Source organism: Coregonus clupeaformis, chromosome 15 (assembly GCF_020615455.1).
Source record: "Coregonus clupeaformis isolate EN_2021a chromosome 15, ASM2061545v1, whole genome shotgun sequence".
Taxonomy (NCBI): Eukaryota; Metazoa; Chordata; class Actinopteri; order Salmoniformes; family Salmonidae; genus Coregonus; species Coregonus clupeaformis.
In genome coordinates this window covers 10,169,029-10,188,364 of record NC_059206.1, presented here as the reverse complement: position 1 = coordinate 10,188,364, position 19,336 = coordinate 10,169,029, and the positions used below count along the sequence as shown (strand labels likewise).

The 19,336-nt window shown below is 46.8% G+C and overlaps 1 protein-coding gene across 1 annotated transcript; it reads right to left on the bottom strand.

Annotated features, from left to right (window-relative positions):
• Positions 1-3,068: 3,068 nt before the first annotated feature.
• On the bottom strand, positions 3,069-14,867 carry st8sia3 (ST8 alpha-N-acetyl-neuraminide alpha-2,8-sialyltransferase 3). Its single transcript, XM_041897320.2, has 4 exons — positions 14,157-14,867; positions 8,445-8,567; positions 6,997-7,554; positions 3,069-3,651 (listed from the first exon to the last, which is right to left on the bottom strand). Exons 1-4 carry the CDS (start codon positions 14,318-14,320, stop codon positions 3,369-3,371), a joined length of 1,128 nt encoding a protein of 375 aa, XP_041753254.1. The 5' UTR covers positions 14,321-14,867; the 3' UTR covers positions 3,069-3,368.
• Between the last annotated feature and the right edge of the window lie 4,469 nt (positions 14,868-19,336).

The window sequence follows — 19,336 nt, the reverse complement described above, 5'->3', positions numbered from 1 at the left end:
TGAGCCTGTCTGAGTCTGTCTAGCCTGTCTGAGCCTGTCTAGCCTGTCTGAGCCTGTCTAGCCTGTCTGAGCCTGTCTAGCCTGTCTGAGCCTGTCTAGCCTGTCTGAGCCTGTCTAGCCTGTCTGAGCCTGTCTAGCCTGTCTGAGCCTGTCTAGCCTGTCTGAGCCTGTCTGAGCCTGTCTGAGCCTGTCTACCCTGTCTGAGCCTGTCTAGCCTGTCTGAGCCTGTCTGAGCCTGTCTGAGCCTGTCTGAGCCTGTCTACCCTGTCTGAGCCTGTCTAGCCTGTCTACCTTGTCTGAGCCTGTCTACCCTGTCTGAGCCTGTCTGAGCCTGTCTAGCCTGTCTGAGCCTGTCTAGCCTGTCTGAGCCTGTCTGAGCCTGTCTAGCCTGTCTGAGCCTGTCTGTGTCTGTCTGAGCCTGTCTAGCCTGTCTGAGCTTGTCTAGCCTGTCTGAGCCTGTCTAGCATGTCTGAGCCTGTCTGAGCCTGTCTGAGCCTGTCTAGTGTACAGGGCCCCCTCTGACTCTGACCAATACCTTTACTGTACTGTAGTAGTACGGTTCTATGGATACATAATACTACTTTTATTATACTTTATTATACTTGAAATACTTTTACATAATAATAATTTTTCATTCATTTCAGAGGCTATGACTCTTGTTCTTGGTTAAAATACAAAATGACTTAGTAACACTATAGCTATATAAGAGTTCCTGGCTGCTAGCATGGAGGAGTTTCTTTTAGCTTGTTAAGACTGTTTCGCAATAAATCTCATCTCTGTACTCTTTGGTGTACAAGAAGATATGACATTACAGTAACCATGTTGTTGACATACATCCAATTTTGTAATAATTTTCCTTACAAAATTACAATTCTTCAGCGATTGCTCCTTAGGTATTGTCTAACGACTCGATGCGTCTCAGGACACATTGAATATGTTGTGCTTTGCAGGAGCTTTGAGTATTACGGACAACATTCCCAGACTGGCAATATTAATAGCATTATTCCAAGGCTGTAAGAATGGAACAATCTGTAAGCAAGTCAAAGAGTAAATGATGTCATAATTGAAAATGGTAACATGATAAAAACAAATAATCATCATTTGACATCAAGGAAACGAGATATAAAAAAATATATAAAAAGAACGGTTCAATATCCTCCAATAAAATTGGCAAATTCGTTACGTCATCATTAATTTCTATGTCATTATTCGAGGTTGACATATTGATATATTGAAATAAAGAAATATCATAGATATGTATATCAATATAAATAAAATATCTGATCATTCATGTGAGTAAGTCATCCACAGACAAGGAGCAAGTAACATTCAACAAGGACAAACAAATGCCATGGAAACTCCGTAAGACCAGGAGGAAAATAGCTATTTGAAATCAGTTTAGATTACAAAAATAGTTGTGTTTTTTCAACAACATTTAGTTAGTCTCATTTGTATATAATAATAACTCTGAATCTGAATGAACAGCCCTCTTAGAACCCAGTAGTGGTATTACGGTCTCACCCCACACCATCCCAGCCTGGTTATGGCAGATTGAACGCTGCACTCACTATTGTTCCACGTATAAGCCTTACGTTCAGTCTGGTTTAACCAGGCTATCACCACCCCAATCCATCTCGAAGCTGAAGACCCCATCCCCAATCCTTCCCAACAAGACACAGTACATACACAGAGCCCTGGAACAAGCATGGATACAGAAATAAATCCCATCACAGACCCATTGACTTGAATGGGAATCCCTGTTCTAGTAGTTCTATTTCAGGATAGATATCTTTGTAGTTGTATTTCAGGATAGATATCTGTGTAGTTGTATTTCAGCATAGATATCTGTGTAGTTGTATTTCAGGATAGATATCTCTGTAGTTCTATTTCAGGATAGATATCTGTAAAGTGAGGCCGATTTATATACAGTACAGCTGCTTGCTGCGTGTCTAGTGCCCCCCTTCCTTCCTTCCTTCCTTCCTTCCTTCCTTCCTTCCCTCGCTCCCTCCCTCCATTATTTGAAATCTTAAAAAGCAAAAACCCCACAGCAATTTAAATATTCGGAGAAATAGATTTAAATAATCACCATAACCACTTTGTTTGAATATTACCAGCTGGCACCTGCACATGTCTAACATAAATACAGGGATTTGTGTTGTTTCTGTTGTGCCTTAAGTAAACCATAGCTCTGATAAAGAGTATGAATGATGAGCTCAGGTTATAGAGATAAAGGCTGATATTACTGTGTCTTAGCTACTGTAGTTTCGCTGCTGTAGTTTAACTGCTGTAGTTTAACTGCTGTAATTGAACTGCTGTAGTTTAGCTGCTGTAATTTAGCTGCTGTAGTTTAACTGCTGTAATTTAGCTGCTGTAATTTAACTGCTGTAGTTTAGCTGCTGTAATTTAGCTGCTGTAGTTTAACTGCTGTAATTTAGCTGCTGTAGTTTAGCTGCTGTAATTTAGCTGCTGTAGTTTAACTGCTGTAATTTAGCTGCTGTAATTTAACTGCTGTAGTTTAACTGCTGTAATTTAGCTGCTGTAATTTAACTGCTGTAGTTTAACTGCTGTAGTTTCGCTGCTGTAGTTGAACTGCTGTAGTTTAACTGTCTCAAAGCGTAGCACTAGCAGGCAGCAACATGGGCAGCCATCTTGGGCAGCCATCTTGGGCAGCCATCTTGGGCAGCCATCTTGGGCAGCCATCTTGGGCAGCCATCTTGGGCAGCCATCTTGGGCAGCCATCTTGGGCAGCCATCTTGGGCAGCCATCTCAGATCAGATAGTCAGAGTGCAATACAGGGGCTAGTGCCTGTTGCTCTCACTCACCCATCGCAGCAGGTAAAATTGGTTGCAATGACGTGACGATGACATATTTTATGACATCATGGTCAGGTTGTACATTCAGAAGAAAAGGTGCTATCTAGAACCAAAGGGTTCTTCGGCTGTCGCCATAGGAGAACCCTTTGAAGAACCCTTTTTGGTTGCAGGTAGAACCCAGGTAGAACCCTTTACACAGAGGGTTCTACATGGAACCAAAAAGGGTTCCACCTGGAACCAAAAAGGGTTCTCCTATGGGGACAGCCGAAGAACCCTTTTGGAACTCTTTTTTTCTAAGCAACCAGAAAAATAAGTCTTTATATAGTTGTGATCTGGTTATCTAACTTCTTGATGTTGTCATGAAACAGACATTACCTTTATACTTGGTTGTCCGGGTAACAGAGACCAGTTGGTTGTAATCTGTTTATCTAGCGTCTTCTTAACCAGAAAACCAGTTTACAACCAGAAATTCCAACGTGTGCCAGATTTGGCCTTTTAGTCTGATCTAGTCCATGCCAGTCTAGTCCGGTCCGGTCTGGTTTGGTCCAGTCAGGTCTAGGCACAATGTGAGAGCGTTAGTTTGATAAGTCCCTCCGTGTGCATCTTATAGAGTAGTTTGAACTCTGCTGGCAGCTGGTGGGACTCCTGCCACTTGGTGGTGAACTTGGTACCCTTCTTGTCGTAGTAGTGGTAGGGCAGCTCCTTGCCCGTGTTGGGGTCCCAGCCAAAGGGCCAGAAGCCGTACAGGTGGATCTCCTCACACATGGATGAGGCCAGAGTGTACATGAGGATCCCCGTGCTCAGCCGCTTCGGTGACAGCTGCTTGGTCTTCCAATATCTACAGCACAGACCAACAGAACAGACAGGGTTAGAATGGGTTCTGTTAGAATGGGTTCTGTTAGAATGGGTTCTGTTAGAATGGGTTCTGTTAGAATGGGTACTGTTAGAATGGGTTCTGTTAGAATGGGTACTGTTAGAATGGGTATAGAATGGGTACTGTTAGAATGGGTTCTGTTAGAATGGGTACTGTTAGAATGGGTTCTGTTAGAATGGGTTCTGTTAGAATGGGTACTGTTAGAATGGGTTCTGTTAGAATGGGTTCTGTTAGAATGGGTACTGTTAGAATGGGTTCTGTTAGAATGGGTTCTGTTAGAATGGGTTCTGTTAGAATGGGTTCTGTTAGAATGGGTTCTGTTAGAATGGGTACTGTTAGAATGGGTTCTGTTAGAATGGGTACTGTTAGAATGGTCTGTTAGAATGGGTACTGTTAGAATGGGTACTGTTAGAATGGGTTCTGTTAGAATGGGTTCTGTTAGAATGGGTTCTGTTAGAATGGGTACTGTTAGAATGGGTTCTGTTAGAATGGGTACTGTTAGAATGGGTTCTGTTAGAATGGGTACTGTTAGAATGGGTACTGTTAGAATGGGTTCTGTTAGAATGGGTTCTGTTAGAATGGGTACTGTTAGAATGGGTACTGTTAGAATGGGTACTGTTAGAATGGGTTCTGTTAGAATGGGTTCTGTTAGAATGGGTTCTGTTAGAATGGGTTCTGTTAGAATGGGTACTGTTAGAATGGGTTCTGTTAGAATGGGTACTGTTAGAATGGGTTCTGTTAGAATGGGTACTGTTAGAATGGGTACGGGTACTGTTAGAATGGGTACTGTTAGAATGGGTTCTGTTAGAATGGGTTCTGTTAGAATGGGTACTGTTAGAATGGGTACTGTTAGAATGGGTACTGTTAGAATGGGTTCGGGTACGGTGTTCCAGTATCTAACAGACACCAACATATTGGATTTAGGAAGAAGAAGAAGAAGAAGAAGAAGAAGAAGAAGAAGAAGATAAAGAAGGAGGAGGAATGGTAATAGGATGGTTAGGAAAACAGAGCGGGGCGGAGCGATAACATCGGTGAAGCCATGACAACATGTGTACGTGTGTGTGTGTGTGCGTGTGATTGTGTGTTCATCTGTAATTGCTCCAGTATTAAATAGAAAACCAATTTAAACCATTGATGCTTTATCACATTCCCTACTGGAAGGAAAATACAATTGGTCCCTTAACAATGGACACAACAGACACTTAAGGTGTCTTAAGGCGGACTGAGCTTCTTAAATGGAGTAATTCTGTCTGAGCAGGTCACTTTCATGGGATTGAGGGAGATTACAGTACAACCAGTCTCTGTCCCAAATGGCACCTTATTTGCATTATGGCAGACTACTTTCAACATGGGCCCATAGAGCTCTGGTCAAAAGTAGTGCACTATATAGGGGATAGGGGGCCGTTTAGGACACATCCCCAGTCTCTTCTGAAATTAAGCTCAGATCCACTCACAGACAGATCTCTCTCTGTTTCAGATCCACTCACAGACAGATCTCTCTCTGTTCCAGATCCACTCACAGACAGATCTCTCTCTGTTCCAGATCCACTCACAGACAGATCTCTCTCTGTTCCAGATCCACTGACAGACAGATCTCTCTCTGTTCCAGTCCCATCCACAGACAGATCTCTCTCTGTTCCAGATCCACTCACAGACAGATCTCTCTCTGTTCCAGATCCACTCACAGACAGATCTCTCTCTGTTCCAGATCCACTCACAGACAGATCTCTCTCTGTTCCAGATCCACTCACAGACAGATCTCTCTCTGTTCCAGATCCACTCACAGACAGATCTCTCTCTGTTCCAGATCCACTCACAGACAGATCTCTCTCTGTTCCAGATCCACTCACAGACAGATCTCTCCCTGTTCCAGATCCACTCACAGACAGATCTCTCTCTGTTCCAGATCCACTCACAGACAGATCTCTCTCTGTTCCAGATCCACTCACAGACAGATCTCTCTCTGTTCCAGTCCCATCCACAGACAGATCTCTCTCTGTTCCAGATCCACTCACAGACAGATCTCTCTCTGTTCCAGATCCACTCACTGACAGATCTCTCTCTGTTCCAGATCCACTCACAGACAGATCTCTCTGTTCCAGATCCACTCACAGACAGATCTCTCTCTGTTCCAGATCCACTCACAGACAGATCTCTCTCTGTTCCAGATCCACTCACAGACAGATCTCTCTCTGTTCCAGATCTACTCACAGACAGATCTCTATCTGTTCCAGATCCACTCACAGACAGATCTCTCTGTTCCAGATCCACTCACAGACAGATCTCTCTCTGTTCCAGTCCCATCCACAGACAGATCTCTCTCTGTTCCAGATCCACTCACAGACAGATCTCTCTCTGTTCCAGATCCACTCACAGACAGATCTCTCTCTGTTCCAGATCCACTCACAGACAGATCTCTCTGTTCCAGATCCACTCACAGACAGATCACTCTCTGTTCCAGATCCATTCACAGACAGATCTCTCTGTTCCAGATCCACTCACAGGCAGATCTCTCTCTGTTCCAGATCCACTCACAGACAGATCTCTCTCTGTTCCAGATCCACTCACAGACAGATCTCTCTCTGTTCCAGTCCCATCCACAGACAGATCTCTCTCTCTGTTCCAGATCCACTCACAGACAGATCTCTCTCTGTTCCAGATCCACTCACAGACAGATCTCTCTCTGTTCCAGTCCCATCCACAGACAGATCTCTCTCTCTGTTCCAGATCCACTCACAGACAGATCTCTCTCTGTTCCAGTCCCATCCACAGACAGATCTCTCTCTGTTCCAGATCCACTCACAGACAGATCTCTCTCTGTTCCAGTCCCATCCACAGACAGATCTCTCTCTGTTCCAGATCCACTCACAGACAGATCTCTCCTTATAAGCTGGGAGCTTCCCGTTCTAAATTCCCCTCTCTCCATATCATACAGCTCAATACAAGTCAATACCCTCCTGATCACTATAGAGTAGAGGAGAAGACCTAGCTACACAACTAGCCACTTCATTATAATATATGCATATTGTTAGTCAATGATATAAGTCGTTTTCATGTCACTGGTGGTGAGGTTATAGTGAAATGCATGGAAAGAAAATGGCTTCAAATACCTCAGATTTCATAATCATTTTCTGAGAATAACATACTATGCTGTTTTGGGTGTGTCCAATGCTATGTTGGGTGTGTCCAGTTGTGATTCTATGTTACTTGTGAGCAGTGACATTTTTTTTTCTTCCTCTTGAAGGACAATAACATTATCAACCAATCAATAAATAAATAAATAAACCAGTCAGGTGTGTCCAGTGTTACCTGTTGACGTACTGCATGATGTTGCCAGGCCACGCTAGCTGAACCTTCAGCTGTCCTCTGTGCTCCACAAAGAAGTCCACCAGGGTCCTGGTCACCGTGGCTGAGGTATGGAAGAAGAAGGCAGGGATCCAGAGTATGGCCCTGTCCAGCTTCTTGAGACTCAGGAAGAAGTTGTTCCTGTCCTGGATGGTCAGCAGATTGTTGTAGTACTTCTCCAGGATGCTGGGGTTAAAGGTCGTGAGGTTGGTCCTCCGCCCCACGTCCCTGCGGAAGATCTCGGTGGGAGCGAAGTTGCAGCGGAAGACGAAGTCAAACTTCTCGATCTCGGGGCCGCAGCGACTCCCTGTGAGGATGCCGCTGTTGCCCACCACGGCGCACACGTTGTAGTGCCTGTTGACGATGGGGGAGGCCTCGGGGAGCAGGGACTTGAAGTTCTCTCCGACGGAGAAGACGTACTTGTGGCTGGAGTAGTCGTAATGCATCAGCTGACCCACGCGCACGCTGCTCCGGGTCAGGGTGAAGTTGTGGGCGATGTCGATGTGCTGAGAGATCTCTTTTCTGGAAGAGATGGGGAGATCAGACAGGGGGGGGGGGGGAATGTTAGATGCGTCCCAAATAGCACCCTATTTCCTATTCAAGGCCCATAAGGCTCTGGTCAAAAGTAATGCACTATATAGGGAATAGGGTGCCAATTGGGATGCACACTTTTTGTATATATTGTAAATATACACCCCATAGATTAGCAGACCTGGGTTCAAATACTATTTTAAGTATTTCAATTACTTTCACATATCGAAGTATGTATTTGGAAAAAAAAAATATATATATATATACAGGTAGTTGAATATTAGAATGTATTTGGAAATACATTCGGAAAGTACTGGCATGTTTTTTCAAATACAAATATTTAAATACTCCATGCATTTGAACCCAGGTCTGTTTGGTCGTATGGGTATTTGAACCCAAGTTGGTTTGGTCCTAGGGGGATTTGAAATGTATATGGAAAATAGTTTCAAATAGCCTAGTATTATTTGAAAATACTTTCAAATACCCAAAATACTATTAGTTGATTCGGCCACATTATTTGAAAATACTCAATACACAGAAAATAAGTATTTAAAATACAAATACTTGAAAACGCATGCATTTGAACCCAGGTCTGTAGCTTAGTGTCTGGTCTAAATAATCTTGGCACCAAAATCAGAACCAAACCAGCTACTAACATTTTACTATTAAGGCTGTCACCAGAACCAGCTACTAACATTTACTATTAAGGCTGTCACCAGAGACTATGCCTGGCCTGGGTCATGTTCATTAGGCACACAACATTTGGAAACGGGGAGGGCACAACCTGAATGTGTCCAATAACAACAGTTCTCTGTCGTAAATGTTTTGCAACGTTAGTGCTTACTGAACAGCACCCAGATGTATCCTATAGACTACGTCACCTCTGTTCTGTGAATGCCGTTCTGTTATATCTCCATTTGGAGGCGTTCTCCTGCAGGCCCTCGTTCAGGGCCTTGGTCAGAGGGGTGAAGGCCGGGTCCAGGTACTTCATGGCCAGCTGAGACCTGTTGTACAGACACATTGATACACACTAGAGAAGGCTTGGACCAAAACGTTAGTGTCTACCCGTAAGTAGTCTATTGTCCCCTGCTAATGCAACTCCAAGCCAGAAAAAAATAGTTTGTTTATTTAGTGTAAGAAGAACCAACCTCCTATTTTGACAGAGACAACCACAGAAACAGTGGGTTGTGTCCATTAGAGAGGGAAGGGAGGCCGGCCCAGTTGGTTCTGATGTTACTGGGTGGCGGGAAGCTGGTAGAAGCAGGGCCTGATCAGCGTCCAACACCCTCTCCTCCACCCTCCTCTCCTCTCTTCCACCCTCCTCTCCTCTCCTCCACCCTTCTCTCCTCTCCTCCACCCTCCTCTCCTCTCTTCCACCCTCCTCTCCTCCACCTTCCTCTCCTCCACCCTCCTCTCCTGTCCTCCACCTTCCTCTCCTCTCCTCTCCTCCACCTTCCTCTCCTCTCCTCCACTCTCTCCTCTCCTCCTCCACCCTCCTTCCTCTCCTCCACCTTCCTCTCCTCTCCTCTCCTCCACCTTCCTCTCCTGTCCTCCACCTTCCTCTCCTCTGCTCCTCCACCCTCCTCTCCTGTCCTCCACCTTCCTCTCCTCTCCTCCTCCATCCTCCTCTCCTGTCCTCCACCCTCCTCTCCTCTCTTCTCCTCCTCCACCCTCCTCTCCTCTTCTCCACCTTCCTCTCCTCCACCTTCCTCTCCTCCCCTCCTCTCCTGTCCTCCACCTTCCTCTCCTCTCCTCCACCTTCCTCTCCTCTCCTCCCCTCCACCCTCCTCTCCTCTCCTCCACCCTCCTCTCCTGTCCTCCACCCTCCTCTCCTCTCCTCTCCTCCACCCTCCTCTCCTCTCCTCTCCCTCCTTTCCTCCACCCTCCTCTCCTCTCCTCCACCCTCCTCTCCTCTCCCTCCTCCCTCTCCTCTCCTCTCCTCTCCTCTCCTCTCCTCTCTCCTCTCCTCTCCTCTCCTCTCTCCTCTCCTCTCCTCCTCTCCTCCTCCACCTCCTCTCCTCTCCTCCAGCCTCCTCTCCCTCCTCCAGCCCTCTCTCCTCTCCTCTTTCTCCTCCACCCTCCTCTCCTCTCTCCTCCACCCTCTCTCTCCACCCTCCTCTCCTCTCCTCACCTCCTCTCCTCCTCCCCACCCTCCCTCTCCCTCTCCCTCTCCTCCAGCCTCCTCTCCTCCTCACCCTCTCTCTCCTCCTCCCTCCCTCCCTCTCCTGTCCTCCTCCCTCCTCTCCCTGTCCTCCCACCTCCTCCTCCTGTCCTACAGCCTCCTCTCCTCTCCTCCACCCTCCTCTCCTCTCCTCCTCCACCCTACTCTCCTCTCCTCCACCCTCCTCTCCTCTCCTCCAGCCTCCTCTCCTCCTCCACCCTCCTCTCCTCTCCTCTCCTCCACCCTCCTCTCCTGTCCTCCACCCTCCTCTCCTGTCCTACAGCCTCCTCTCCTCTCCTCCACCCTCCTCTCCTGTCCTCCACCCTCCTCTCCTGTCCTCCAGCCTTACCACCCTTAGCCTCGTAAACCCGGCCCTAGGCAACAGTGACTAGGTTCTAGTTTCAATGACGGACTCTTTTGGTAACTTCGATAAGGGCAAAAAAATAATGATAAGGGGAAAAAAATAGTTGATAAGGGAAATAAATAGTTGTCTGTCTTCAACAAATCACAAGGCAGACCTGCCAGAACATCGCGATTTGAAACCAAAGTTTGCAGGCAAAACCTTTGCAGTGCTTTTAGTGAAGGAAGTTGATGCAAACTAGCCACTTCCCGAAATGGAATCATTAAAAATAACCTCTGTGATCTCCATCTTGCTTGCTACTATTTTATAATTTTTTCAAGCGGATAAAGTAGTGACATAGTTCCTCTATGCCTAAAGAGTCCATCATTTAAAACAGACCCTAGTCACTGTTGCCTACACCATCCTCTCCTGTCCTGTCCTCCACTCTCCTCCACCCTCACCACCGTCCTCTCTTATCCTCCTCTCCTCTCCTCCACCCTCCTCTCCTGTCCTCCACACCCCTCTCCTATCCTCGCCTCTCCTCCACCCTCCTCTCCTCCACTCTCCTCTCCTCCCCGCCACCCTCCTCTCCTCCACTCTCCTCTCCTCTCCTCCACCCTCCTCTCCTCCACTCTCCTCTCCTCTCCTCCACCCTCCTCTCCTCCACTCTCCTCTCCTCCCCGCCACCCTCCTCTCCTCCACCCCCTCCCCTCCACCCTCCTCTCCTCCACCCTCCTCCCTCTCACCCTCCTCCCTCCACCCTCCTCTCTTCCACTCCTCTCCTCCCCGCCACCCTCCCTCTCTCCTCCACCCTCCTCTCCTCCACTCTCCTCTCCTCCCCCGCCACCCTCCTCTCCTCCCCGCCACCCTCCTCTCCTCCACCCTCCCTAACCTCCTCCTCTCCTTCACCCTCATCGCTCCCCTCCACCCTCTTCCTCTCCTTGTTCCACAACTCCTGTCACTCTATTTCCTAGTAAAGTAATTAACAAGCTGTGTTTAGAACTATAGGGCCATTGTTATATTTCCAGTTTTTTTAAAGCGGTCATTCCATTTCATTGCAGTGTTATTATTAGACCCATGCAATTGGACACTTTTGCCCGATTCACACAACGGTGCTGACTCGAACCTGCCCAGTCCAGCATTGGCTTGGTTTGGGTCAGTAGTGTGAAAAGGATATGATGCCTGTCTGCTCCGAGGCTAGCAATAGCATTAGCATGTAGGCTAGCTAGCTAGCAAGCACTGCCATTATTAGTTTTATGGGAGGATAGCATCATGCACTGCCTGGATGTGTGTCACAAATGGCACCCTATTCCCAATATAGTGCACTACTTTTGATCAGGACCCATAGGGCTCTGGTCAAAAGTAGTGCACTATATAGGGAATATGGTTCCAGTTGGGGGCGCACATCTGTGTAGCCTACACTGGCAGTCTAAAACGTTCGATTTGCTTAACCGTCAGGCCACCTGATGTCAATTGGTTGCATGACGTCCTGATGGTATCGTACTTGTGAAGGGATTGGACCATGGCTGTTGGGATAAAACATGGTGTGTTATGATGATGTTATGATGGGGGAATACTTTTTAAATATACAGTATGAGTTGTGTCCCAAATGGCACCCTAGTCCCTATAGGGCTCTGGTCAAAAGTAGTGCACTATGTAGGGAATAGGGTGCAATTTGGGACACACACACCATTTAATTGATTCAGATATACATGTAGTAACTGTGAGGGTTCCCTTTACAGTAGCCTAATTATAATCAAAACAAGAATAAAACAGGACAAAATACTGGGCTGGGGGGAATGGCTACAGTGCATTCGGAAAGTATTCAGGCCCCTTGACTTTTTCCAGCCTTATTCTAAAATTGATTCATTTGTTTGTTTTTCTCATCAATCTACACACAATACCCCATAATGACACAGCAAAAACAGGTTTTTATCAAATGTTGCTAATTTATAAAAAATTTAAAATGGAAATATCACATTTACTTAAGTATTCAGACCCTTTACTCAGTACTTTGTTGAAGCACCTTTGGCAGCAATTACAGCCTTGAGTCTTCTTGGGTATGACGCTACAAGTTTGGCACACCTGTATTTTGTGGAGTTTCTCCCATTCTTATCTGCAGATCCTCTCAAGCTCTGTCAGGTTGGATGGGGAGCGTTGCTGCACAGCTATTTTCAGGTCTCTCCAGAGATGTTCGATCAGGTTCAAGTCCGGGCTCTGGCTGGGCCACTCAAGGACATTCAGAGACTTGTCCCAAAGACATTCCTGCGTTGTCTTGGCTGTGTGCTTAGAGTTGTTGTCCTGTTGGAAGGTGAACCTTCGCCCCAGTCTGAGGTCCTGAGCGCTCTGGAGCAAGTCCCTGCCGCTGAAAAACATCCCCACAGCATGATGCTGCCACCACCATGCTTCACCATAGGGATGGTGTCAGGTTTCCTCCAGACGTGACGCTTGGCATTCAGGCCAAAGAGTTCAATCTTGGTTTCATCAGACCAGAGAATCTTGTTTCTCATGGTCTAAGAGTCTGTTAGGTGACTTTTGGCAAACTCCAAGCGGGCTGTCATGTGCCATTTACTGAGGAGTGGCTTCCGTCTGGCCACTCTACCATAAAGGCCTGATTAGTGGAGTGCTGCAGAGATGGTTGTCCTTCTGGAAGGTTCTCCCATCTCCACAGAGGAACTCTGGAGCTCTGTCAGAGTGACCATCACCTCCCTGACCAAGGCCCTTCTCCCCCGATTGCTCAGTTTGGCCGGGCGGCCAGCTCTAGGAAGAGTCTTGGTGGTTCCAAACTTCTTCCATTTAGGAATGATGGAGGCCAATGTGTTTTGGGGGACCTTCAATGCTTCAGAAATTGTTTGGTACCCTTCCCCAGATCTCTGCCTCGACACAAACCTGTCTCGGAGCTCTACAGACAATTCCTTCGACCTCACGGCTTGGTTTTTGCTCTGACATGCACTGTCAACTGTGGGACCTTATATAGACTGGTGTGTGTCTTTCCAAATCATGTCCAATCAATTGAATTTACTACAGGTGGACTCCAATCAAGTTGTAGAAACATCTCAAGGATGATCAATGGAAACAGGATGCACCTGAGCTCAATTTCGAGTCTCAAAGCAAAGGGTCTGAATATTTATGTAAATAAGGTATTTCTGTTTTGTTTTTTGTATACATTTGCAAACATTTCTAAAAACCTCTTTTCACTTAGATTTTTTTTATTTAATCAATTTTAGAATAAGGCTGTAACGTAACAAAATGTGGAAAAAGTCAAGGGGTCTGAATATTTTCCGAATGCACTGTATCTGTCCCCTGAAGCGAATTTCTCATTGCTGCAAAATGGCTCCCTCCCTCCCTCTCCACATAACCTTGGCTTCCTGCAACAAAAGAAGGAATGATTACGGGGTGGAAATGAATCTACCGCCACGTGTAAATCAGAACCAAGGACAGCTCCCTCGAGCTAGAGAATACAAAAGCAGCCAGTGGCCATGGTGTCAGCTGCACGTTCACGACCTCTCTAGCTGAGCATCATAACACGCGGGCCTTGTGGCAAAGCCCTCACAGCAGTACGAGATTTAGAACATGCGCTGTGCTTCTTCTTCCTGACCAACCCGGGATTAAATGATGCTCTATTTTCGACGGGTGGGCGGGATTGTTGTTGTAGGTTAGGCTATTCATTCATTCGGCTGAGTTTCGACATCAGGTGAATAAAAAAACACGGACAGCCGGTAATTCACTAAATCAATAGCCTAATCGTGTGAAATGTGGATGTGTTGATTATTGATATAACCTTAGAATATGATGAGAGACAACCAACAGAGGCGTCAGACTTCTACTGTGACAGTGTAGGCCTTTTGGTTTGTGGTGTAGTCTACTACCTACGACATAAACCTCCCTAATATGAAACCTTTGGTTTGAGAATCAGTCTCCCCCAACTGCTATCCTCGAAATAAAAACGTACCATTACAGGCTGTATGATAATAAAGCCAGTTATACATGTATATGCTACAAGAATGCAGCTGTCAAATCATGCACAGTTCAGTGCTATCCACATTTAGTAGCAGCCTACACGCTTCGATTGCGATATCTTACATTACTTACCGAAATCCCGCATGGAACATATACATCCGAGGCCCCCCTGAATTTGCATATTTGGGGGTCATGAAGAGAAAATCTTTCTTTATTGACACGTAGCTGATCAATGAGAGTATGAGCAGAGCGACACTGAACATCATCAAACCCAGGACGCTCGCTATGCGGACCATCTTGCCGTGTTGACATTCCCGTCTGTGCAACGACAAGGACAGCTATGTTGCGCGTTCAGTAGAGAAGGGACAAGTTTCGGAGAAGGAGGACACGGTCCGCTGGCTTGACATATTATATTACATAAGTAGGGAGGCAGAGAGAAATGCCAACTGGTTCTTGTATTTGACGGTATGTCTCTGGGCTCAGAGCGGTTCTCATTCTCCGGGTGCACGGGTCCTGCTCGTGCCATTCCGTTCCCTCGCGGCGAAGATAGATGCGATGCGAATAATGGCACGTGGAGATTCATGCATTTCGAATCTAATTAATTAACCGTACCGGATGCTTAAAGGAGCAGCTAACGTATCGCGGAAATCAAATAAATAAACAACCGCGTTAGGTCCAGTGTCGAGGCGGAGTCTTCCTTTAGGCTACCACAAAGTGTTACTTAGAGTACATGCTGCTTTGCAAACCAGTATGGATTAGGTCCTGTTCAACCTGCTTTACATTTTAGCCTGCTTTCTAGAGATGTGCTCCGTGCTGTTGTGGTGTTTATCTCAGGAACATGGGTCAGGGAGCATGTGTATCTGTCTATCTGTATATCTGTATATGTATATATGTATCTGTATATCTGTATATCTGTGTATCTGTGTATCTGTATATATGTATATCTGTGTATCTGTGTATCAAAACAGTCGTGAAAAGGGCACGACAAAGCATATTCCCCCTCAGGAGACAGAAAGGATTTGGCATGGGTCCTCAGATCTTCAAAAAGTTCTACAGCTGCACCACCGAGAGCATCCTGACTGGTTGCATCACCGCCTGGTATGGCAAACCGTAAGGTGCTACAGAGGGTAGTGCGTATGGCCCAGTACATCACTGGGGCCAAGCTTCCTGCCATCCAGGACCTCTATACCAGGCGATGTCAGAGGAAGGCCCTAAAAAGACTCCAGCCACCCTAGTCATAGACTGTTCTCTCTGCTACTGCACGGCAAGCGGTACCGGAGTGCCAAGTCTAGGTCCAAAAGGCTTCTTAACAGCTTCTACCCCCAAGCCATAAGACTGCTGAACAGCTAATCAAATGGCTACCTGGACTTTTTTTATGCTGCTGCTACTAGCTGTTTATTGTCTACGCATAGTCACTTTACCCCTACCTACATGTACATATTACCTCAATTACAACCTGTCCCCCCTCAATTTTTTTTTATTTTTTGTTTCCAAAAAATATATTTAATTTATAAATATATTTTACTTTAGTTTATTTAGTAAACATTTTCTTACCTCTTATTTTTGTTTTTCCAAAAAATATATTTAATTTATAAATATATTTTACTTTAGTTTATTTAGTAAACATTTTCTTACCTCTTATTTTTCTTAAAACTGCATTGTTGGTTAAGTATTTAAGCATTTCACGGTAAGGTCTACACGTGTTGTATTCGGCGCATGTGACAAATACAACTTGATTTGATCTGTGTATCTCTCTCTCTTTCTTTCCTCTCCTCTCTTCTCTCTCCTCTCTTCTCTCTCCTCTCCTCTCTCTCTTCTCCTCTCTCTCTTCTCTCTTCTCTTCTCTCCTCTACTCTTCTCTCCTCTCCTCCCTTCCTCTCACCTCGCCTCACCCCCTCCTCTTCCTCTCACCTCACCCCCCTCCTCTTCCTCTCACCTCACCCCCTCCTCTTCCTCTTCCTCTCACCTCACCCCCTCCTCTTCCTCTCACCTCACCTCCTCCTCTTCCTCTCACCTCACCTCCTCCTCTTCCTCTCACCTCACCTCCTCCTCTTCCTCTCACCTCACCCTCCTCCTCTTCTCTCTCACCTCACCCCTCCTCTTTTCCTCTCACCTCACCCCCTCCTCTTCCTCTCACCTCACCCCCTCCTCTTCCTCTCACCTCACCTCCTCCTCTTCCTCTCACCTCACCCCCTCCTCTTCCTCTCACCTCACCCCCCCTCCTCTTCCTCTCACCTCACCTCCTCCTCTTCCTCTCACCTCACCCTCCTCCACTTCCTCTCACCTCACCCCCTCCTCTTCCTCTCACCTCACCCCCTCCTCTTCCTCTTACCTCACCCCCCCTCCTCTTCCTCTCACCTCACCCTCCTCCACTTCCTCTCACCTCACCCCCTCCTCTTCCTCTCACCTCTCCCTCTCCTCTTCCTCTCACCTACCTCCACTCTTCCTCTCGCCTCACCCCCTCCTCTTCCTCTTCCTCTTCCTCTCGCCTCACCCCCTCCTCCTCTCCTCTCCTCTCCTCTCCTCTCCTCTCCTCTCCTCTCCTCTCCTCTCTCTCCTCTCCTCTCCTCTCCTCTCCTCCTCTCCTCCTCAACTCTTATCTCCTTTCCTCTCCTCTCTCCTCTACTCTCAACTCTTATCTCCTCTCTACTCTCAACTCTTATCTCCTCCCTCCTCTCTCCTCTCTCCTCTCTCCTCTATTCTCAACTCTTCTCTCCTCTATCTTCTCTCTTCTCTCTTCTCTCTTCTCTCTTCTCTCTTCTCTCTTCTCTCTACTCTGTCCTCTCTACTCTGTCCTCTCTACTCTCTGGTCCTTGTCCCTGTGAGTGAGGCTTGGACAGATGAGGTCCAGGCAGGGAGCACCAGAGATGGGAGTGATCACCAGGGTTGGCTGCATTAGGCATTAGGGCTATCTCTCTGTCTGTCCACGCTCGGCCGCTCCTGTCACATAGACTCTGTGCTCAATGGGCCAGAAGAAGAGGCTCCATGAATCGTCCATTAGCCCAGTTGGGTTAATAACCTGGCCAAACGGCTTCAAACTGCTTTCCAGCCAAATTGGCAACAACATGCATCACCATTTTTTTTTTTTTTTTTCAGCACGCAGTAGTCAGTGGTTGCGTCCCAATGGGCTCTGATCAGAATTAGTGCACTATATATGGAATAGTGTGCTTTTGAAGACGCAAACAGTGTGTTTCGTTCTGCATGGTGTGATGGATTGACAGGGAGTGAGTCAGGGCCACTCGTGGAGTTGCAAAGTAGTAGATTTGCATGTCATTCCAATGCCACATACAGATTTAAGATCTTTAATTTAAGCCAGTTTGCTACAGCAGGAAAATAATCCTGCAGCAACAGAAAAATATAATTATTATGTGGATTATAATTAATGGATATTTTTGTAGGGGTTGCTACATTTTTTTGTAAGGTAATAGTCAAGTCTGACATTTCGAAGTGGAAATTACGAACTTCAGAAGCCTTTTTAAAGCTCAAATACACTACACGTTGTACATTTCCTGCATTGCAGGAATGTTATCCCGCGCAACATGGTGATCAAATGATCCTACATCTTGACTGAAACTGTATTATCTAATAAATATATTTTTTGAATGGTTCTATGGCTTCCACATTCCATGAACATGAGTTAATATTCCATCTACGCTGACCTGAGACAAGACAACACAAGCTCAAACACAAAATAATGTCTGTTTGAATGGTGCAGCTAGCATTGATCATCATATTTTGTTAATAATTCACAGTTCCACTTCATGTGAAAAAATAACCTTGTGGGGGGGGGGGGGGCAGCTGGAGAGGAACAGTGCTACTGAGGAGGTGGAGGAGGAGGAGGAGGAGGTGGTGGAAGAGAAGGAGATGGTGGTGGGGGAGGAGGAGTAGGAGGAGTGCTTCATAATTGTTCATTTGGCGGTTGTGCCTTTGTCTCAATCAAAGAAGCTTGAAATTGCACTTCTCATAGTTAGCCGTGTACCACTAGCAACACACAGTCAGCACAGGGTCTGGGGAAATTAAAGACACACACACGCACACGCACACACACACGCGCATCCTCCCCTCTCTCTCTACTCTTTTCGTCTCTCTCTCTCTCTCTCTCTCTCTCTCAAATAATTGCCCTGTCTCACTGAATGATGGCCGACAAAAATAGATGCTGTTTTGCATGTCTTAAATGGTTTTACCACTTGAAATCATTTGCCTGATGATGGCTGAGGTAGTTGGGGGGCAGAGGGGAGGGGTGGCCATGTGGCTAGCAGTTGTGGCTAGGATGGATCATGGGCTCTATCTCACACTCTCAATTTGATTTTCTGTGATTCCTTACATCCTATCTCCTCAATTCCTTCTCAACCGTATAGGAGGAGACATTTAATCATTTCTACTCCAGGGCAGGGCTGTGGCACCTTCCTATTCTGAGGAGTAAATGGCGTTTCATACAGTGCTTTGTTATTTCATGAATAGAGAGCCGGCCGTATCGACAATAGACAAAAGACAGGGGAGTGTGGCATCAGTCATGGTTTAGAGGTGGACAGCTGAAATGGACTGAGCTATGAGCCAGAGAGAGGCCACTGGACAGGGCGTTGAGCTGTCTGATCTGGGGCTAAATGCAGGCTATTTGTGACGGGACAGGTCTAAGATGAGGACAGGGATATAATGAGGACAGGTCTAAGATGAGGACAGGGATATAATGAGGACAGGTCTAAGATGAGGATAGGGATATAATGAGGACAGGTCTAAGATGAGGACAGGGCTAGCATGAATGGACACATTAAGGGTGTGTAGATGGTTCTGATAGGCTGCTATACCCTACCCCAGCCTCCTCCCCCCTCTACTCCATCACCTCCCCCTCTACCCTCTAGTCCATACCCTACCCCAGCCTCCTCCCCCCTCTACTCCATACCCCCCTCTACCCCCTACCCTCTACTCCATCACCTCCCTCCCCCTCTACCCTCTACTCCATCACCTCCCCCCTCTACCCTCTACTCCATCACCTCCCCCCTCTACCCTCTTCTCCATCACCTCCCTCCCCCTCTACCCTCTACTCCATCACCTCCCTCCCCCTCTACCCTCTACTACATCACCTCCCTCCCCCCTCTACCCTCTACTCCATCACCTCCCTCCCCCTCTACCCTCTACTCCATCACCCCCCTCTACCCTCTACTCCATCACCCCCCTCTACCCTCTACTCCATCACCTCCCTCCCCCTCTACCATCTACTCCATCACCTCCCCCTCTACCCTCTTCTCCATCACCTACCCTCCCTCTACCCTCTACTCCATCACCTCCCTCCCCTCTACCCTCTACTCCATCAC